This window comes from Phyllostomus hastatus, unplaced genomic scaffold, assembly GCF_019186645.2.
Source record: "Phyllostomus hastatus isolate PE091 unplaced genomic scaffold, TTU_PhHast_1.1 phas_contig_58, whole genome shotgun sequence".
Lineage (NCBI taxonomy): Eukaryota > Metazoa > Chordata > Mammalia > Chiroptera > Phyllostomidae > Phyllostomus > Phyllostomus hastatus.
The window spans coordinates 21,329,619-21,353,048 of NW_025333916.1; the positions used below are offsets into that span (position 1 = coordinate 21,329,619).

At 36.1% G+C, this 23,430-nt stretch overlaps 1 protein-coding gene across 2 annotated transcripts in view; it reads left to right on the plus strand.

The window, feature by feature from the left end:
• The window catches only part of GFM2 (GTP dependent ribosome recycling factor mitochondrial 2), a 74,013-nt gene that overhangs the window by 16,468 nt on the left and 34,115 nt on the right, over positions 1 to 23,430 (plus strand). For both annotated transcript variants that reach the window (XR_006786757.1, XM_045848207.1), the window contains exons 6-15: positions 1,466 to 1,591; positions 2,266 to 2,354; positions 8,661 to 8,749; positions 10,253 to 10,313; positions 10,544 to 10,723; positions 14,838 to 14,918; positions 17,069 to 17,217; positions 18,650 to 18,790; positions 18,874 to 18,973; positions 21,074 to 21,263. Coding sequence is in view for 1 of the 2 variants with exons in the window: in XM_045848207.1 (XP_045704163.1) it covers positions 1,466 to 1,591; positions 2,266 to 2,354; positions 8,661 to 8,749; positions 10,253 to 10,313; positions 10,544 to 10,723; positions 14,838 to 14,918; positions 17,069 to 17,217; positions 18,650 to 18,790; positions 18,874 to 18,973; positions 21,074 to 21,263 (1,206 nt within the window). In the remaining variant the exon portion in view is untranslated. The remainder of the gene's footprint in view (positions 1 to 1,465; positions 1,592 to 2,265; positions 2,355 to 8,660; positions 8,750 to 10,252; positions 10,314 to 10,543; positions 10,724 to 14,837; positions 14,919 to 17,068; positions 17,218 to 18,649; positions 18,791 to 18,873; positions 18,974 to 21,073; positions 21,264 to 23,430) is intronic.

A 23,430-nucleotide genomic window follows, 5' to 3' on the forward strand; every position in this document is an offset into this window, starting at 1 on the left:
ACGCCTAGCTCTCCAGCCATCCTCCATCTTACTTGGACACAATCCCTGCTGGCTTCACAGCCATATGTTATGGGCACTCCTATTACTGGCCCTGGAGCTAGGGAGCCTGATGTGGGGCCGGGACCCCTGGCTTCTCAGGGGGGCCACCTTGGGTGCGGGACCTGCCCATTCTGTGTCTCACCCCTCAACCCGCCAGTCTCAGCATGGTTTCTTTATGTCTTTAGGAATAAGACTTCTGGTCAGCTAGTCTTCAGGTGGTTCTCAATGATGGTTGTTCTATAATTTAGTTGTAATTTTGATGTTATGGAAGGAGGCAAGCACAGCATTTATCTACTCTGCCATCTTGACTGGAAGTCCTCTTTTTCATTTCTTTTACTGTATAAATTTAATTAGAATAACATGCATAAGTTAAGAATTTTAGGGGAAGGTAGGTTAGGGGACTGGGTGGAAAAGGTGAAGGGATTAAGAAGTACAAATTGGTGGTTATGAAATAGTCACCAGCATGTGAAGTACAGCATAGGGAATATAGTTGATAATACTCTAATAACTGTGTATGGTGTCAGATGGTAATGGAAATATTGGAGGGAACACTTTGTAAAATACATGATTGTCTAACCACTGTGCTGTACATAGCATATGCTTGTATGTGGAAATTAATACAGAGATAATATGGAATGTAAACTAATTGAAAAAATAAATTGATTTTAAAAAAGAATTTTATTGCAGATTAATTTCAGTGACCATTTTGGTCATCAGGATGAACTTTATTGGTGACTTTATGCTATAGAAGTCCTACTAAGACTTTACTTGCATTTGTACAAACAAGTCCCCCTCCCCTTTTTTTAAATTTAATGAGAAGAGTTTATAAAGGATAACTTGAGAGGAATATTTTCTCTACATTTTTCCGTATAGCTACCATTTACTTAACATTTTCTGAGCTAGGTACTTTATATATGGCGTTGTTTCATTCTTAGAACAGCCCAGCAAGTTTGGCTTTATTAGCTTGCTTTTACAAACTAGGTTAAAGAAGTTGTTCAAGATCACAGAGTAGTAAGCAATAAAGTTGGGGTTTGAATCTAGCCCCCTCTGTGCCCTTTCATTGCGCTGCTCTGCCTTTGACCAAGAAATCAGGTGTAAGGAACATCAGACAAAGAAGGGATAATAAAAGCTCAACTAGGAAAAAAAATGAAAGAAGTATATGGTTCAGTAAAATTAAAATACTTAAACAGATTTTAATCTTAGTTGTTATAGAAAAATTATTTTTCATGGGAAAAATTACTAATCTTGCTGAAAAAGATTTTTCTAGAACAAGGGTTTATTTAGAGAAGGATTAAGGCCTCTTAATAGTAAACCAAATATTTTACAACTAATGTGTTTAAAGCCAATTAAATTGTCAGATAGACATCAAATACCAAGAAAATACACTTGCAATTAAATGTAAGTATTTCATTTTTTTCCTGGTTAGATGTTGATGACGGAGACACGGTGACAGATTTCATGGCTCAAGAGCGAGAGAGAGGCATTACTATTCAGTCAGCTGCGGTTACGTTTGACTGGAAGGGGTACAGAGTCAACCTCATTGACACACCAGGTATGGCGATGTTCCAGCAGCGTAGAGATGCTGCATCATTTGAGGCTTTTGTTTGTGTTTGTGTTTTTTTTTAATTGTGGTAGAAAACACAATATTATAAAATTTACCATTTTTACCATTTTTAAGTGTACAGTTCAGCAGTGTTAATTATATTGACGTTGTTGTGAAATAGATCTCCAGAACTTTTTCATCTTGTAGAACTGAAACTCTAGTTCCCATTAAACAACTATTCTTTTTGTCCCCTCCTACCACTCCCAGTAACCTCCATTCTACATTCTCTGTCTGTGGAATTGACTACTTTAGATACCTCACATACGTAGCGTCATATAATATTTATTGTTTTGTGACTGCCTTATGTCACTTAGCATAAAGTCCTTTGAAGTTCATTCATGCTGTAGAAGGCGACAGTATATCCTTTGTTTTTAAGGCTGCCTAGTGTTTTGTTGTACATATTTAACACATTTTGTATACATACCATTCAGCCAGCAGTAGACATGAGGGTTGCTGCCACCTCTTGGCCATTGTGAGCAGTGCTGCTATGAACACAACTGTGCACATACCTTTTTGATACTCTCAGTTCTTTAAAATACATCCCAAAAGTGGGATTGCTGAGTCACACTTTCTTAAATTTTGTTTTAAGGTTTTAAATATTATATTTTTCATCTTTTTCTTAGGTCATGTGGACTTTACTTTGGAGGTCGAGCGCTGCCTAAGAGTGTTAGATGGTGCGGTGGCTGTATTTGATGCCTCTGCTGGTGTAGAGGTAAAAAAAAAAATGCCAAAGAAAAATAAAGATAGAGCAGCATGATTTTTTAAAAAAGTAGAATGTATCAGATTTAGTTTACTATAACCCTTTTTTTGGTAAGCTGATATAAATCAAATTATGATTAAAGGAAGTTGGAATTTAATATTGAGATGGTTTCTTTATATGGTCTCAGATATTTCATTGTTAACGGAAAGTATGTTTGCTTTGCTTTACAAAATATGAAAGTGTTGAACTGTGAAGGGCCTGAGATTCTACCTTATTTTCATGCTAACAAGTTAGCATGCCATAGTTTTGTGGATTCTGGAAGAAGAAACAAGACTCCTGAGTCAGAGATAAAAGACTTTGTTAGTCACAGAAATAGTGACAGCCAGTGTATCAGCATTTTCTTGTGCTGGTTCCCCTGCCCTAGGTCCCAAAGGGCGACCTGAAGGGAATCAGGTGACAGCCGCACACACAGTGGAAATGCTGTGCTTAGAAAATGCCTGCTCTTTGCTCGGGAGAGAGACACTGTTTCTGTCTACCCAAGATGGTCACTATAAACATCCTTGAAAGTACAGTCCAGAACAAAAACAGTGAGTGCCTCTCCTAACAAAACAGGCAGAAATGTGAGAGGCCCATGAAGAACTGTTTCCCAACAGTTAATATAAAGCCTCTTGAATAAATCATGAAAATGGATTTATAATAAATTATTGCTGCTGGGGTCGGTTATGCTGTCTTTAGCTATTACGTCATTTGTCTTATCTCAAGAATGGTTGTATATAGAAGAATTCATGTTAGTTCTTCTAATCTAAAAATTACTGAAAGTAATATCTTAATGAAGTGGTCAAAATTAACATCCCCCAATATGGGACAAATTGATGCCATGGGCCTCCTGATAAGATTCAGGAAGGACACAACCTAACCTATTTTGTATTCCTGGCAAAAATGCTTGGTACAAATCTAATCATGAAAAAATAATCAAATCTAAATTGAAAGACATTCTGCAAAACAAATGACCAGGATTTTTCAGAAATTGAAAAACTTTTTTAATTTCTGAAAACTGAGTGATTGAGGGTGAAGTTAGAATTAGGAAATTGTTCATTTAAAATTTTTTATTTTCACCTGAGGACATTTTTTCGTTGCTTTCAGAGAGAGTGGGGAGAGGGAGGAGGAGAGGGAGGGAGGAAAGGAGGGAAGGGGAAAGAGAGAGAGAGAAAGAGACAGAGACAGAGAAAGAAAAAGACATTGATGTGGGAGAGAAACATTGATCAGTTGCCTTTTCATACACGCCACAACTGGGTATCAAACCTGCATCCTGGGTATGTGCCCTGGCTGGGAATTGAACCCACTCCCCTTTGGTCTATGGGACAATGCTCCAACCAACTGAGCCACACCAGCCAGGGCTAGGGGAACTGTTCTAGATTAAAGGATTCTAGAGAGACAAGAAAACTAGGTGTAATATATGATCTTTAGCTTGATCCTGGATCCAACAAGAAAGTTACAGAGGACATCATTGGGAAAATCATAGAAATTTGAATATAGACTATATGTACTGTGTTAAATTCTTCCAAATGTGATCATTGTAATTGGTTATGTTAGAGAATGCCTGTATCTTAGGAAATATATACTGAAGTATTAGAAATGAAATGTCATGATACCTATACCTTGCTCTCATGGTTCAGCTCCCCCTCCCCGCCACACATGGTATTACTTTGGGTACTTTTGAGCAGCAGATGACAATATGAGATTACATGTATAGGAGATTCATTGTGGGGGAATCCCTATAAAGAATAAGGGAGAAATGAGGAAAGTGAGAGAGAGCTTTCAGATCACGGCATGTTTGACACTTACAAAGGGAAGGGGAAGGAAGGAGGATTGTGTAGGAAGAGTGTCAGACTGCAGCACAGTTCCAAAAAGGGTTTGGCTAAACTGGTGGGGAGTCCTCAAGCCAAAGGCACTGGTTAGAGGAGTCCCTTGTCTCACAGGAATAGGCCTACATTTGTACTTCTGCTGAGCTCACTCATGAACTAGGAACAGCCCACAAGAAGCTGGGCCTTGAGAGAACACAGTGGTAGACCTAGAAGGGCAGCAAGTAGGGCCATCAGTTAATTATGCTCTCGTAGTAGATCTAGGTGGCACATTTTCATAGTTACCATGCACATATAATGTGTGCATATGCATATGTTTGTAGAAAAAGAGAAAAAGCAGGTGTGGCAAAATGTTATTTGGTGAATCTGGATGAAGGGGACACATACATTTATTGTACTCTTCTTTCACCTGTTCCCTAGATTTGAAATTTTTCAACATGGAAAGTTGGGAGGGAGTTAAATAAGCAGTTCCTGAATACCCTGCCTAAGGACCTCTGACAGACGGTGACATTTGCTTGATACAAAGCCTAACACAGAGGTCCAAAATTGATTGTACACTTTTGTTTCTATTTCTTTCTAAGTCGCTTCATTTCCTAATGGGTTCACCCTTTCTGTCATTATAACTTCCTTATATAAATTTGATACTTAATCATTCAGACAGATTGCATTATTTAAGTTTCAAATATGCTGGAATAGGAAGTTAAATTTGTGATATAGGAGGCTTTTGTTTGTGAAACAGGCTTTTAGCTAGCTGATGGAATGGTGGGAGTTTTTATTCTTTTAATTTTTTAAAATATGTTTTGTTTAGGGGAAACTTATAATATATTCCCTCCTACCACCAAAACCTCATCACCATAATCAAAATTTAGTTAGGAGTGGATCATAGTATTAAGCTAAATCTGTATAGCTTCTAGAGGAAAAACAAGTACACAAATGCTGAATTTCCTGAGTGCAGTAGCACTTGATTATGTGGGTGAATATCATTATCTTAGGAAGTATGTGCTGAAATTCTCACAATGCATGTGTATGACCAAGGATTTGTAGAATATACGAAGAACTACCAATCAATAATAGAAATGAACAACACAATTAAAAAATGAACAAATGACTTGAATGGATAACTTCAGTAAAGAAGATATGTTAATGGCCAGTAGGCACATGAAAAGATGCTTAGACTCATTGGTCAAAAGGGAAATACAAATTAAAATTACAAAAAGAGACCGTTTAACACCCACAAGAATGGCTAAATAAGAATGATGGCCACTGTGGGTTGAGGATGTGGAGCAAATGGAACTCATATATTGTTGATGGGACTATAAAATATTACAGTCGCTTTGGAAGACCATTTGGCCATTTGTAATATAGTTAAATATATACCTGTTTTATAACCCAGTAGTTTTACTCCTGTGCCTTCATCCAAGGGAATGAAAACATATGTCCACCAAAGACATGTTAAGAATGCTTATGGCAGCTAAATTCAGAATAACAAACTTGAAACAGCCCATGTGCATCCACAGGTGGATAGAAAAAAATGAACCAGTACTTTTATACAAAGGAATTTAGCAATAAAAATGAATGAGCCAAAATACCAAACAACATGAATAATTGTCACAAACATGTTGAGCGAAAGACCATGTCATTTATATGAGATTCAAGAATAGTCAGAATAAATCTATGGTGACAGATACGTTACATAGAGAACCCTGAAGATTCCACCAAGAAACTACTAGAACTGATAAATGCATTCAGCAAAGTAGGACACAAGATTAATATCCAGAAATCAGTTGCATTTTTATATGCCAATAATGAACTATCAGAAAGGGAATTTAAGAAAACATTCACAATTGCTTCAAAAAGGAATAAAATACCTAGGAATAAATCTGATCAAGGGTGTAAAAGACCTATACTCAGAAAAAATGTAAGATGCTGAAAAAGAAATGGAAGAGGATACAAATAGTGGAAGCACATACTGTGTTCATGGAAAGGAAGAACTAACATCATTAAATCTGGTCCATGCTACCCAAAGCAATGTGTAGATTCAACATAGTTCCTATTGATATTCCAGTGACATGTTTCACAGAAGTAGAACAAATATTTAAAAAATTTATATGGAACCACAGACCCCATATAGCAGTGGCAACCCTGAAAAAGAAGAACAGAGTTGGAGGAATCACACTATATAATATCAAACCATACTGTAAGGCCACAGTAATCAAAAGAGCATGGTATTGGCATAAAAACAGACATATACATCAATGGAACAGAATAGAGAGCCCAGAAATAAACCCACACTTTTATAGTCAATTAATATTTGACAGAGGAAGCAAGCACATACAATGGTCTGGAGATAGTTTATTCAATAAATGGTGTTGGGAAGACTGGACAGATACTTGCAGAAAAATGTTACTAGACCACCTTTTTATACCACACACAAGAATAAATTCAAAATGTACTAAAGACTTAAATATTACACCCCAAACCATAAAACCCCTAGAAGAAAACATAGGCAGCAAAATCTTTGACATTTTTTATTGGATGTATCTCCCCAGGCAAGAGAAACAAAAGAAAAAAATAAACAAATGGGACTACATCATACTAAAAAGTTTTTGAACAGCAAAGGAAATCATCAGTGAAATAAAAAGACAACCCTACAGAATAGAAGAACATATTCACTGCTATACCTGATAAGGGGTTAATATCCAAAATTTATAAACTACTTATAAAACTCAACACCAAAAAAAAAAATTAAAAAATGGGCAAAAGACCTGATTAGGCACTTCTCCAAAGAGGAGCTACAGATGACCAAAAGGCATATGAAAAGATGCTCAACATCACTAATCATAAGAGAAATGCAAATTAAAACCACAATAAGATACCGTCTCACACCCATCCGAATGGCTGTCACCAATAAAGCAACAAACAAGTGCTGGCGAGGATGTGGGGAAAGGAGGGAACCCTTTTGCACTGTTGAGGGGGATGCAGACTGCTGCAGCCATTATGGAAAGCAGTATAGAGATAGATCAAAAAATTAAAAATGGAACTGCTTTATGACCCAGGGATCCTACTTCTGGGAGTGTATCTGAAGAAACCCAAAGCACTCATTAGAACATAAGCACCCCTGTGTTCATTGCAGCGTTTTTTACAATTGCTAAGATATGGAGGCAGCCCAAGGGCCCATCAGTGGAGGAGGGGATAAAATGCCTGTGGGACATTTACACAATGAAATACTACTCAGCTGTAGAAAAGAAAATTTTACCCGCTGTGACAGCATGGGTGGACCTAGAGAACATTATGTTAAGTGAAAGAAGCCAGTCAGAGAAAGACAAACACCATATGATTTTACTCATATGTGGAATCTAGTGAACAAACTCAACTAACAAGAAAGATAGAGACAGACTCATAGATGGAGAACAGGTGACAGTATGAGGAGGTGGAGGGATTGAGCAAAAAGGAAAAAGGACTCATGGACATGGACAACGGTGTGGTGATTACAAGGGGGAGGGGGATAAAGAGGATAAATGGTAATGGGGAAGATATGAGTCAGAATAGGTTGCTTATGGGGGAATGGGACATAAGGAAAATTTCTTAGGTTGTATGTTCTATATCTTGATTGGGACAGTAAGTATACAAGTGTATTCATTTTTCAAAACTCAATGATCTGTACACTTAAGAGCTGTATATTTTATTGTTTATTATTTATGTACATGTATAAATTTTACCTAATAAAACTATCAAATTATAAATTGGCTTTACTTTTAATTAATGATAGCACATTAGGCTTTCTATGCTCTGTTCCAAGGCTATTGCACTGCATTAGGCACAGGTATGTAATAGACTCTAACTATTATATCTAATGTGTACACAAAGTAGAATTAAGTCAAAGAGAAAAGCATATGAGAATTGCAGCTTATAAATGCAGGTATTGGCTTGTTTTTCCCCCTTAAGTCTTCTTCAGTTTACATGAACATTCAAACAGTCACAGTAAAAATACATAATTTTTATCACAGTAGCATTTTTATAGTATACCTCATTCTTTTAAAATCACAACTGTCAGAATTCAGACAAAAGTCCGTATTTCACAGATCAGAACACGTAAGCTCAGTGTTGTGTGGTAATACCTAGATAAGGTGAAGCCAAACAAAAAGGAAATCTTCTGATTCTCAGTAAAGTCCTCTTTCCATGACTCTCATTACTTCCCGGGTGTTAATTCTTTTTGTGTGGCCACCTAGTTCACTCAAGGTATTATTCTGAGTATGAGGCATACGTTTCGTCACACTTTGTTACATTCTTAGAGGTGTTAACCTGATAGCAAAAGAACAACTCTGGAAGTGTAAATGCAGTGCCACTAATTCTGTGCTAGAATAAGGCCCAATTCCATGTTATAATAGAGCCTTAGATCTCTCTGTTCCATGTGTCGTAACAGTTATTTTTGTCCAATATTTGCTCTTTGCTTTAGGCACAAACTCTCACCGTATGGAGGCAAGCTGATAAACACCAGATACCTCGAATCTGTTTTTTAAACAAGATGGACAAAACTGGAGCAAGGTATTTATTTAAAGTGTGTTTCTTTGGCTTATCAAAGTAAGAATACAATTTGAACTTTCAATGGAGTATAACTTAAATTTAGAAATTGTTATTCCCTGTAGAGTATAAATAATGCATGAAATCTCTATTTAGTTCTACTTTTTAAAAAAGCATCTAATTCATAGGTTAAGTAATAAGGTGAGATTAATAGAGAGCGGACAGATAATGAACCATCCTAATTCTAATATAGAGAGACTATGTTCCGTTTTCTAGGACCATGGCAGTGTAGTGTCTTGCTGATTTCCATTGGTTCTGTTTAGAGCTGTATGCTGTAGTCCCTGTATGTGTTGCTAGAGGTTACGGTGCCCCCTGTCAGTGTAGAGGGTAGAGAATTGTTTCCTGTAGTTGCGTCAGAGAACCATATTCTTTCTCGTCCTCTGATTTTCTTTAGCTATTGGGTAATATGCTCTCCACAGAAGGGAAGTGGGAGAGGAGAATGTTGATAAATGTTGTAAGGCCTGCATGTAGGGCAAAAGAGTTAATGCTGAAATGTTGTGGTAGTTCTCAGATGTAACCAAAAATGACACATTATTCTGAGAACATAATTCAGAATTCAGAATATCAAGAATATATGAAGGATTTGGAGAAAATATGGAAGGGAGATTCTAGAATGTAAAGGATTCAAGGGAAATGTGATGGGGAGAAATGCTGGTCTGTGGTGTGAGAATGGCAGAAACAAACAAACTATATCTTCCCTCAAACCACACAGTATGCTTTGTCTTTAGGTAAGTCTTGACAGTAATTCTAAGGTTGTTGGTTTAAAGGGCTTTTGTTTTGATTAATAAAAGCACAACCTTCAAAGTGGTTGAGGCTCAAGTTCTGATCCTTTTCTGTTGGAGTTCCTTGAGGTAGATGAAAATACTACTTTTACTGACTTACAGCACCTGTGATGATGGGGAGGGAAGTGACTAGATGCCAGGCTGGTTCTCGAAGACACTGGGACCAGAGGAAGCCCATGTGCCAAAGATGACATGTGTGCCATAGGCAGCCAACCCCAGTGTTAGCACAGAAGTGAACAGTCTAGCAGATGATATTAAGAGTGCCTCAGATAAAAGTATAGAAAAATTAGACTGGCTCTTGGAAGAAAGCTGGTAGCCCTGTACAATAGCAAGTACAGTTACTAGAAGAATCCTTGGCTTGTATCACAAATCTTGCATTTGAATCCTAACTGTAATTTATTATCTGTGAACTTGATCAATTCAGGTAACCTTAACCTTAAACTTAGTTAAAGTGAGGCTAACAATGATAATACCCTACATAACCTGTGTGACAGATTCTGGTTTGTAGTCAATTACTGTTACCTGAAATTGGCATTAAAATTTTATTCAAGATGTCCTGTGGAAAACTGTGAAGTGGTGAATATTAGGAACTATGAAAAGGGTTATAATTTTAAAGAGCATTCTTAAACCTGTTTTTAAAATCTTAACATTTTTAACTACAGTGTAATTATTTTGCTTTCTACAGTTTTAACTATGCAGTTGAAAGCATCAGAGAGAAGTTGAAGGCAAAGCCTTTGCTTTTACAGGTTGGTAGATTAATAACAACAGCTCCTCAGTTTCCTCATGAGTTTATTTATTGTGATATATACACTTCCAAAGCTATCTCAGGTCCTTTTTGGAAGAAATTGGGATATAAATAAAAATAGGTAAGGTTATGGGAATAATAGTGGACATTTGGTGGAAAGATAAGATTCATCACCAGTGCTGTTCTAATTGAGTCATCATTTAATGATGTTACTTTTACTTCAATTTATAGTTACCAATTGGTGAAGCCAAAAATTTCAAAGGAGTGGTGGATGTAGTAAGGAAAGAAAAGCTCCTTTGGAATTCCAATTCAGATGATGGAAAAGACTTTGAGAGAAAACCCCTCTTGGAAATGAGTGATCCTGAATTGCTGAAGGAGGCAACTGAAGCAAGGAATGCCTTAATTGAACAAGTAAAATAAATACTTTCAGTTTAAAATTGCATAAGTATTTAGAAACTTAAAAAAGTTTTTGTGAAATTTAATATAAAATTATATATAGAACATGGAAAGTATAAGAATATTAAAGTGAGCTCCAATGTATGTACCAGTGACTTAAGAAATGGAGTATTAGCAATACTCTTGAATTTCCATGTGTCACCTCCTGTTCATCTCTCTCCCTTCCACTAATTATCTACTCCCCAACCACTATATGATTATAGTTTATCTTACATTTGCTTTCCTTAATAGTTTATTACAAATGTGTGTATCATTAAAAAACTAAGATTTTTATGGTTTTGAACTTTATGTAAATGGAATGATACTTTTTCGTTTTTTATTACATTGTTTAACATTATGTTGGAGATTTGTCCATGTTGTTACATGTGGTTATACTTCACTCATTTTTATTCTTATAGTGTGGCAATATATGATTGTACCACAATTTATTATCTCTTTTCCTGTGGATGAACTCTGAGGTTGTTATTGCTTTTTTTGCTATTACAAACAGTGTGGCTGTGAACATCTTTGTATGTGTCTCCTTGTGCACATAAGCAAAAATTTGTTTAGAGTTAAACCTAGGAGTGAAATTGCTAGGTCAAAGGGTTTGCCTATCTTTTACTTGCCTGGATATCAGATTCTTTAGAAAATTTAAAACCATTAATTTTATAGTTTAATATATAATTTTAGACCTCATCCACCTTCAAAAATTTTTTAAATATTTTATTTATTTAGTTTTAGAGGGGAAAGGGGGGAGAAAGAGAGGGAGAGAAACATCAGTGTGTGATTGCCTTCCAAGCGCCACCTACTGGAGACCTGACCCACAACCCAGGCACATGCCCTGACTGGGAATCGAACTAGTGACCCTTTGATTTGCAGGCTGGCACTCAGTCCACTGAACCACACCATCCAGGGCCACCTTCAAAATTTTAATAGAAAATAGTAATAGTGTTAATATTGGATTGGCCAAAAAATTTTTTTTTCCCATAAGATGGCTCTAGTAGTGCTTAGTTGTGTTTAACTTCATTTGAAACAATTCTGTTAGATTGTATTGTGTCAGCTGTCATAATCAGCATGCATTTTTTAAAAATCCTATCAAAATTCGTGAATTTTTGTGTAGCCATTTTAATATTGAATATAGAAGAAAGTATGAAACATTTTTGGCATGTTATGCTTTATTATTTCAAGAAAGGTAAAAAAAGCACAACTGATGCAAAAAAAAGATTTGTGTAGTGTATGGAGAAGGTGCTGTGACTGACTGAGCGTGTCAATAGTGGTTTGTGAAGTTCCATGCTGGAGATTTCTTGCTGGATGATGTTCCGTGGTCGTGGAGACCAGTTGAAGTTGATAGTGATCAAACTGAGACATTAACTAAGAACAGTCAACATTCTATCATGCAGGAGATAGCTGACATACTAAAAAAAATCCAAATCAATAAAGTTATTGGTGAAATTGAAAAATATGTTTTATTTTATGGAAAAAATTAAATGGACTTTTGGCCAACCCAATATATATAATATTTATAGGATATTGTTAATATATAGAACAATAAGTAAAACATACCTTAAATAAACTCCCGGAATTTTATGGTAGAAAAGAACATTTGAGTGTGAACTCTTTGATTTTCTTTTTTTAATTTACTAATTATTTTTATTGATTTGAGAGAGAGAGGAACATTGATGTGGGAGAGAAATATCAATTGGTCGCCTCCCACACACACCCCCAACCAGGGACCGAACCCTCAACCTAGGCATGTGCCCTGACCAGGAATTGAGACCATGACCTTTCCCTGTATGAGATGATGCTCCAGCCAGCTGAGCCACACCTGCCAGGGCTCAACTCTTTGATTCTCTTACTTCTAAATTAAACTAATCAAAATAGATCTCATAATTAACTTTTTCATTCATCTTTTGTATGAAGTTATTATTGAAGTAATTATTTTCCATTGTAATATATAGCAATTATCAACTTTATGATTAACATAACTATCATTGTTATTTTTATTATTGGATAATAGTTATTGAAGACTTACAATCTATCTTAAATGCTTTACATATAGTATTTAATACTCACAACAGCCTCTATTATCCCCATTTTACAAGTGAGGGAACAGAGGCCTCCAGTGCTTGAGTAAGTTCTCCCATAGCTAATAAATAGCAGAGCTGGAATCGGAACCCAGATCTGTCTCAGTTAAGAGCTAGAGCTCTTAGTTTGCCATGTGGCTGCTCAAATTGGGCGGGGGGAACATGGAAAGAATAAAAGTGAAATTCACACTTATTAATCAATAATTGGGTATATATTGGTTCTCTTTTGGGGTTTTGTTTATCTTAACAAAGGGGCTATCAGAATAAACCTAAGAAAGATTTTATGATGTAGTTGTGGAGCCAGTGTAAACTTGCGCATATGTCTCATATTGTTCTAGGACATGAAAGGCTCCAATTTTATTTTCATTATATATTATCAGTAAATAATAAAGTGCTAATTACAAGGAATGCATATGTATGTATGGAATTAGTAACACCACATCACACCTGTTAGGATGGCTACTATTAAAAAAGTAAAATAAGTATTGTAAGGATGTGGAGAAGTTGTAACCCTTTTGCATTGTTTGTGAGAATGAAAATGGTGCAGCCACTGTGAAAAGCTGTATGGTATTCCTTAGAAAATTGAAAATAGATTTAATATATGATCTAGCAATTCCACTTCTGGGTATATATCCAAATGAATTGAAAGCAGATCAAAGAGGTATTTGCACATCCTGCTTCACAGCAGCATTATTTATAATAGGGAAGAGGGGGAAGGTGTTTATCAACAGGTGAATGGACAAATAAAATGAAGCTTGGGGACATTAGATTGCTAATTAAAATAAGCCAATCACAAAAAGACAAATACTGCATGATTCCACTTATGTGAGATATCTCTATACAAGTCTGGTTTATAGAGACAGGAAGTAGAATGATAGTTGCCAGCCTCTGGGCAAGGGGAGAATGAAAAAGAGCTATTTTATGGGTCTGTAGTTTTGCTTTTGTGAGGTGAAAAAGTTCTGGAGATTAGTTTTATATCACTGTCAATATACTTTACTGAACTGTTCACTTAGGAATGATTAAGATGGTAAATTTTATGTTATGTTATACTATATCACAATTACACATTTTTTAAAAATTAAAGAATAGGATTAGTGTAGATAGGAACCAATGTCCTGTGTCCTTCAGGCGAACAGTGAAAATAATAAATAATATTTTTTCTATAATTACTGTATGTTTTGGCAGCATAATTACAATTGGTTATTTAATCCTCACAGTAGCCCCATGAAGTAGGTACTAGTGTTATCTCCATGAGTAGCCAAGGAAAAGAGAGATGGTGACATACCTTGGCCAAAGTTTTCACATAATTTTTTAAGTAGTGGAGTCATTTCCAGGCAGTTTGACTCCAGAAGCTGTGCTTAGGCATTACATAGGCTGCTTTTCAGGATGGTTTGGTACATTTTTTGCTATAGTTGGCTGTGAAAAGTGTGTTTTTCTCACCAAGTTTGCAAGTTTTGTTCCAGTGTACTATTATAAACTTTTGAAACATTTATTTATTGTATTGTCAGCTGAATTCTTCTACTTCATAATGGCAAACAATTATGAAAAGAATGTAAATTAGATAATTGCATTTTTATTATTGAAATTATGTCTATGCCCCATCCCCCAAGCTTAAAGGTATTTCCTCAGTGCAGGATTAGTTGTTTTAGTTTGATGGTCTTAGGAGATCTTGTGAACATTCAGAATATTAGAGGAGCACCAGGTAAAACTTTCTGATGAATTAAGACCCCCAAATTTATCCAAAACCAGCAATCCATTGTATAAGTTATCACTGGCTGTAGATTGTGCATTTTCTTTTATGTCTTTTGAGCACTGAATAGATAGCACTTTATTTTCTTTGAAAAAAAAAACCTCTCTTTAGAAGATAGGAAGTGGTCCTCGGCCTGGATAAGTTACATTCTTGTAGCTGTCTTGAAATACTTGGAAAATATGTTTATGGCATTTAGACTTAAGCTAATTGTTGGACAACAAATGCCAGCCGTAGAACTAAAAGCCTTTCTCTATAGGTTGCAGATTTGGATGATGAATTTGCTGACTTGGTTTTAGGAGAATTTAGTGAAAATTTTGATCTGGTACCAGATGAAAAGGTAAATTTTATTCATTTACTGTAACCAAGTTTTACTAATTGGATTTGCTTTGCTTTGTCTGTTTTTATTTCCCCTCTTCAACTTTGCATAGCATTGGAAACTGTTGACGTAAACAAACATTAGTAAAATATTAAGGTAAAGTTACTACTAACACGAAATGTTGCCTTAAATAAAAATTAGGAGAATGTAAGGATAATAAAGCCACTACTAATATATGGGTACTTAATAATGGCAGTGATTTACTATTTTTGGATATACTTAACAAAATTAGAAATTGAGTCTTTTTTACTTGTATTGAGTCAAGAGAAGTTAAGTGTTCATTCTCAGCCTATTCTCTTCATTGTGATCATTTTTCTGAGTATTTTAGGGAACCCATAGGTAGAAATTTGGATTTAAAATTTACTGGCTTTTCAGACTACTACAATGATCATTTTAATCAGAACTTTTTTTTTTCTGAATCTGTTTTAATTTTTAGTGGAAACTCATTGCAGGTCTGTGTGTGTGTGTGTTTGTGTGTGTGTGTGTGTGTGTGTGTGTGTTTTCTTTTAAAACATGTTAAACCATAGGCTAGGCAAGTAGAATACTGATGATAATTGAATCATGACAGATTTCTTCAAGGCATTCCTGTTTTGTTTTGTTTTGTTTTGTTTTTTTCCTGCCAGGGACCTTTCCCCGTGAATTTGGCAAACTTACTCTTTATTTTCCTTTGTGAAACATAAGAGTTACCAAAGAAAGTTTTTAAGTGATAATGTGTATAATACTGGATTGGTCAAAAAGTCCATTTAGTTTTTTCCATAAAATAGAAGACACATTTTTCAATTTCACCAATAACTTTGTAGATTTGGATATTTTGAGTATGTTGGCTATCTCTCGTGTGATAAAACATTGATTGCTCTCAATTAATGTCTTGATTTGATTGCTATCAACTCAACTTGTCTACCTGACTGTAGAACATCATCCAGCAAGAAATCTCCAGCATGAAACTTTACAAACCACTTTTGACACGTTCAGTCAGGCCTTTTCCATACATTGCACAAACCTTTCTTTTGTGTTTCAGTTGCGTTTCTATCTTTTGTAAAATAATAAAGCATAATATGTTGAAAATGTGTTTTCTTCAATCTTCAGTATTAAAATGGCTACATAAAAAATTCACCAATTTCAATAAGTTTTTTAAATGCACATACTGATATGAAAGCTGTCACAATACAATCTAACAAAACTGAAGTTAACAACAAGTAAGTGCTACTAGAGCCATCTTTTGGAAAAAACCAAATGAACATTTTGGCCAACCCAATAAGGTCCAAGATGAGCCCAACAAATTTTACCTAGTTATTTTTCCTAAAAGAAATTAAAGAAAAACATGAGGTCTAATTGTAGATTAATTTTAAGCCATTTAAAGTTATTTGAGGTGGGAAAAAATATTTTCCTTTTGAATGAAATGCCATAATTTTGACATTGTTTATTGTTTAGTATTTGAATGCTGAAGTGTGATTTTCACTATGCCCAGCAGTCATATAGCATGCTTTCTGTTTTCAAAGAGCTTATACTCTAAGGTAGAAATGACCCACCATTTCTCTTATCAGGAGCTGGCAAGTACATATGAGCTTTTCTTGTTTTTTGAGGTCTTTCAAAAAAAAAATGTTCTACTTTGATGTCTCATTTTCTTTTGGATTTTATTTAATATGGATCAAATTCATTTGAAAAAAATTGTAATTCTTATTTATATCTTTAATTTCTTACCAGTTTCTCTGTTAGATTAACAAGGTGAAACAATAAGTATATTAATTCTTTTTCAAGAAATATTTTCAAATACCTACTTTATTTTAACCACTTTTCTGGTTTCTGGGGATTTAGCAGTGTTTTATCAGACTTTACTATAATGCTCATATGTAAATTTTACATTTTAGTGGAAGAGGAGGCAGACAATAAACTAATAAATGTATATTTAATGTACCAGTTAGTGATTAATGTTATAAAGAAAAACAAAGAATAAGGCCATAAAGAATGATGGAAATGTGTGAGGAGTGCTGTTTTACATGGTTGGTTAGGAAAGACATCTAATTCTGAGCTATTTTGGTTGGAGACCAATGCACTGTATATGTGACCATCTTATGGCACAGAAAATGCTTATCTCTACCTCTGCTTTGTAGCTACAGACTGCAATCCACAGAGTAACCCTGGCGCGGATGGCAGTGCCTGTGCTTTGTGGGAGCGCCCTGAAAAACAAAGGGGTCCAGCCCTTGTTAGATGCCGTTACTATGTATTTGCCTTCACCCGAAGAGCGCAACTATGAATTTCTGTGAGTATGCAAGTCCATAGATTAAAATCTTATAGCTTTGAAAAAACAAGTAGGCAAATAGATCTTTTTTATCCTGCAATGAGTAGTTGAATCACCATTTTTAAATAAGATTGGTGAGAAATATCATTGTAAATACTATAATACAGTGCCATACAAGTTTTTACTTGAAAGGGACACTTGTTACCTCTTGTAACCTGCTACCTTTACACATGGAGCTAAGAATGTGGATTTACTTGATGTGTAAAAAGTATGTTGACCTGCCATCTTGTTTTTTTGTTTTTCATTTTATTTAAAAAGTAGTATACTAGGGACATTTGATAAATATTCTGTAGATATATTTATATCTATTCTAGATTTCAAGATTTTTCAAAGCTCAAAATATTTTGTGGTTGTAAAGAAAGGTCATTGTTTCACTCCTATTGTCACTAACAACTTTGTACTTACTAATAAATCCTCTAAAATCTGAGTAAGTATTGTCCAAAATTGCAGCCAATACTGTACTTCAGTCCTTTTAATGAGGACATTACTCACTTTTCCTATCTCTCAGCTGCAGAGGCATACAGTAAAGTGATTATAAGCATGGACTGTGTACTACCTGGATTTAAATCCCAGCTCTTCCAAGGTGTTTAACCTCTCATCTATGAAATATAGAGAATAGGACCTATTTCATAGGATTGTTGCAAGAAGCAATGAATTAATACTTATAAAGAACATGGAACAGTACCTAGAATATTGTAAGCTTTATAAGTATTTATTAAATAAAGTTAAAAACTGGAGGAATAATATTGGAGATGTTATAAAATAGAAATGTCTAAACTACTTCAAATTATGGACTCCTTTGAAACTAGTGAAAATATGGAGCTTTTCCTAAGAAAAACACTTGTGCACAAAATTTGGCAATTTCAGAGGGTTTCAGAGTTTCTGTAACCTATTGATGAACACCAATTTAAGGACATCGTTCTGTAAGAATGTTGGCATGTAAACAAGTTCAGATATATAATATAAATTTATATAGTTATGTAACTGGTGAAAAAGTGAGAGGAAAGTGTAAAAGCAATAATTGGAAAGTACCTGTTTATTTACCCTGTACAGGTTTTTTCGAGAAAGTGGTGTGATGTTCCTAGGTGTTTTTTTTTGAGGAGGGAGCTCTTGGCTCTGGAATTACTTGCATGTAGAAATAATATTTGGAAAAGGCCCCACTGTTTTTAGTTTTGAGGACTTAATGGTAAGATTGCCATAAAATAATTTATTCCAATGGAGGGAGAGAGGCACTGGCATTATTTAATCAGTCTCGGTAGCTAAATCAGAAGATTTGAAGACTCTTTGGAGGACTTCAAGATTAAGTTTGTGAAGTGATTATCATCTGATCTGTATAAATATATAGGAAGTGTATTTTAAAGGCTTTTCTGGAATGTCTCCTTAATTTTTATAGGCAGTGGTACAAGGATGACTTATGTGCACTGGCATTCAAAGTTCTCCATGACAAGCAGCGGGGACCACTGGTTTTTATGCGCATTTACTCAGGCGTGATAAAACCCCAGTCGGCCATCCATAATATTAATGGAAACTGCACGTAAGTGGAACCTTCGGTTATTTTCTAAAATTGTGCTCGCTTCTTTAAAAATACTTTTACTGATATATATCATAGTTTTACAGGGAGAGAATAAGTCGTCTACTTTTGCCATTTGCTGACCAACATGTAGAAATCCCTTCACTGACTGCTGGCAACATTGCTTTGACTGTTGGACTTAAACATGTGAGTGACCAAATGGTTTCTCTAGGAAATAACAGCTTATGTATTTAATTAAAAGTTGGTATTTTATAATAGCAAAAACCTGTAGATAATCCAAATGTCCATCAATAATGGAATAATGAATATTGTAGTATATTCATCAGTGTGGTTGAATCTCACAGAAAGAAAGAAAAGTACATTATGGCTCAGTGGATTGAGCACTGGGTTGCAAACCAGACGTTCCCAGTTGGACTTCTGGTCAGGGCATGTGCCTGGGTTGTGGGCCAGGTCCCCGGTTGGGGTATACGAGAGGCAGCCGGTTGATGCTTCTCTCACACATTGATGTCTCTCTCCTCTTTCTTTCTCTCTCCCTTCTTCTCTCTCTAAAAAATAAGTAAATAAAATCTTTTTTTAAAAAAGCACAGAAGGCTATTAACAGTATGGATTGTATTTAATCAAAGTCAAGTAAAATAATATACTATTCATGGATACATACATGTTTTAAGATGACATAAAACATTGTTACTCCCATTGGATTTGTTTTCCTGTTCTGATCCTTGCACACAATTTCATCCAGCCTTATGACCAATCAGGTACTAACTGAAGAGGTTTTGCAGTGAAGGCTCCATGAGGGCACGCCTTTCTGTCTCGCTTGGTCTCTGTTCTCAGTCCTCAGGCCAGTGCGCTAGGTGCTTCGTGACTGTAGGAGGAAAATACTTGACGCCATCTGTATACATTTTTGGTGGACTAAAGCTCAGGACATCTTAGGTCAAGTACAGTTTCTCATTAAACTTTGGTACATTTGACATTAGTGTAAACACTGTTACTTTTAACTTACTTTTGTTTTAATAGTTTATTGTAATATAAAAAGAAAATTTTACCCTTTGCAGCAACATGGATGGACCTGGAGAACATTATGCTAAGTGAAATAAGCCAGTCAGAGAAAGACAAATACCATATGAGTTCACTCATATGTGGAATCTAATGAACAGCCCGAACTAACAAGCAGAATAGAGACAGAGTCATTGATAGAGAGCAGGCTGACAGCTCTGGGCAGAGAGTGGGAGGGTTCTTGGGAGGTGGAGGGATAGAGTAAAAAAGAAGAACTCATGGAAACGGACAACAGTGTGGTGATCATGGGGGATTGGGGTTGGAGGTAGAAGAGGGTACAGGGAGATAAATGGTAATGGAAAAAATACAATAAAAAATGAACTTTTAACATTTTTAACTCTTTATGAAATTGCAGGATTTAAAATCCTTTACAGAAAATTCCCATGGTTCAGAAATTGGACTTCTAGCATTGCGGTGTCCTCTCTGTCTACCTGGAGGCAGGAGTTCCTTTTATGTGTTTGAAGGAGTTACAGAAATCTGTCTGGGCTCGTGCTTCAGTAGGAATATCTTTACAGAGATGGAAACTGGCACAGAGCTTCATAACATATATGTTTAAAATTAAAATTATAGCCCTAGCTGGTGTGGGTCAGTGGGTTGAGTGCTGGCTTGCAAACTGAAAAGTTGCCAGTTCAATCCCAGTCAGAGCACATGGTTGAGTTTCAGGCCAGGTCCCCAGCTGGGGATGTGTGAGAGGCAACCAGTTATTGTATCTCTCACAAATTGATGTTTCCCTCCGTCTCTTTCTCCCTCCCTTCCCTTCTCTCTAAAAGTAAATAAAGTCTTTTTTAAAATAAATTAAATTTAATTTAAATTATAGTTTTACATGGGTAAGGGTATTCTGATTAATTGCATATTTTAGTTAATAGAGGCTTTTTTGTAAAATAGTAATAAATTTTTAAGGTGATAAAACCCTATTAGACTTCCACCTAACTTATCTTTGCATGATTGAAAATTTGGGGAGGTACATTTGTTTTGCCAAATGAATTTTGGGTATGTACTGTGTGTATATTTTATTATTAGACTTATTACAATACTATTTTGTTTAGAATTCTTACACACATTAAATTAGATTTACTTGTGCAATGTTATAATGAGCTTTACAAATTGTCTCTCTTTTAAGTACTGATGAAAAGAAAGTGCTACATTGAATTTTTTTTCATTCTGTGGTTCTCGGTGGAAGCTGAGTGCTTACCAACAGCCCGTTTCATCCCGAGGCATCTTCTTTGCTTGCAGACAGCCACTGGAGACACCATCGTCTCATCCAAGTCCAGCGCATTGGCTGCAGCTCGTCGAGCCGGAAGGGAAGGGGAAAAGAAGCATGAACAAAACAGTGAGGCAGAGAGACTCTTACTGGCTGGGGTGGAGATTCCAGAACCTGTGTTCTTCTGTACCATAGAACCTCCTTCGGTGGCTAAGCAGCCAGGTATGGAATAGTCTTGGTGGATCAGTTAATTAGTGCTCTGATGGTTCAGATGAAATAGTTACATTATACTCTCAAAAGATTTCATATGTAATTGAGTTTAATCTTACCAGAATTTATTGGTAAATATTTCTTATGTAGTCTAGCTTTTTATTTAAGATGTTTTGATTTTTACAAACTCCTATTATTTTTTTCTTTTGTTATATCTTGGCCATTTTTCTCATATCATATTCTTCCTTAGTTTTATTCAAGCACAAACCCAAACTCTTTAGTAAGGCATATACAGCTCATTATTCCAGCTATGTCATTTCTAATTAAACTTGATTAGGTATAGCAGAAAATCCTCAAGTAGCAATTGCTTTAATGATAAAAATTTATTTCTCTCTGTTGTAAAATATACCTTGAGTTGGCAGCGCAGGGACTGGAAGGTGGCCCCACAGTCTCAGCAGGCACCAGGCTCCAGTCTTTCGTCTCGCCTGTCTGAGCGGACAGCTCCTATCCTTAGTCATTGCATGACTGCTGCTGCGGCCTTGGGCATCACATGGGGGCTCCTGGCAGCAGAAGGGAGCAATGGCTTTTAAGATTTCTTACATGTCATTGGCCATCGCTTAGAATCTATATGGCCACCAGTTGCAAAGGAGTCTGGTAAGTGCAGTCTTGTAGTTAGACAACAGCGAAATAGACTGGGGGGCTACTAGGAGTCTTTGACACCAGCTTTCTTGACTGGCCTCACTTCTTGAAACTTCCTCCTTTGTTCTGAACTCTCTTCTTTCACCCAAACAAAAATAAAACAGACTAACTGCTCACACCTCACAGTGCCATAATAAAGTAGTTCTGATGTCCTGAAGATGCCATGTTTTTTTTCACACTGCTGTTTTTTTTCCAGTGTTCTCTCTTGCATTATGATGGCACCCCTGAATTGTCTGCTTGGAAAATACTCACTCTTTCTTTAGGTCTCAGCTGAAGCATCACCTCTTTTTGAAGCCCTCACTGAATTCCTCTATTAGACTGTTAAAGGACAAGCTTTCTAGTTCTACCGGTGGCTTTAGAAGCCATTTTCCACTGGAAAATGAGTTAGATCCACAGATAATGGAAAAGCAAAGGCAACCTTTATGGCCTCCCATGTCTTTTTGAGTACCTAGTGCGAAAGAAAGGATTCCTACCCAAGTAGCAGTTTCAGTTCCTCACCTCTCCAGCTAAAGTTTACCTGAAAGAAATCCAAGTACAGGTATAAGCCCCCAAGTACTGAAGGAAACTGGGTGTCTTCTTGTCCAGTTGGTAAAGGAATGGCATTTATTTATTTATTTGTGATTTAAATTCATACAGGTGAAGGAGCAGTGTCCTCGTTACCTTAAAATGCCCTGAGGCTGGCTAAAGAAGGCTTGACTCTGGGGATCAGGTGACATGAGTGTGGCTCCCAGTTACATCAAGGTTGACCAAACTAGTTTTATCAAGTGTGACCACACACTTAAGGACAGGAGCTCCCCAAACAAAATAACCTATGAGTTCTTTTGAATATATTTGAAAGTCATTTCATATGTGAAATGTAGTGTGTCCACTTGTATTCAAATTGCAGGATTGTAGTTAAGTGGCACCAGCCAGTTTTAAAATCCAAAGCCTCAATACATAACTGCTTTAGCAGAAAACCTACTTTATGTGTCCAAAGAAAGTCTAATTAAATGGGCATTAACTCAGAGGTCCCAGGCTCCAGAGAGCAGAGGACTTCCCAGAGCCACCCTTACTCAGACTTCTTACAAGCAGATCTACACACACTTTTCTCTGCGCTTCCACTGTATTGACCCTTTGGTCCTGTTATAGGACCTGACAACTCGTGTTATAATGCTCAGTGTTTTCACCCCAATAAACTCCTGAGGGATGTATTCCTTATAAATAGTTTTGAATGAATTCATATTTTTATAATAACATTACCACCTTGTTCTAAAAGCCACAAAGTGTCATAAGCATTGTTACTTTCTTTATCTGTAGGTGTTTAAAAATAAATTATTACCTAAAATAATGCCTCTCAACCTTGGATGTGTGTATACATCTCTTGGGGTTCTCATTAAATGCAAGCTGATTCAGCCTAGAACCTGAGATTCTAACAGGCTCCAGGTGATGCCGATGTAGCTGGTCCTCGGACCCAACTATGGGATATTGAGTCTAGAACAGC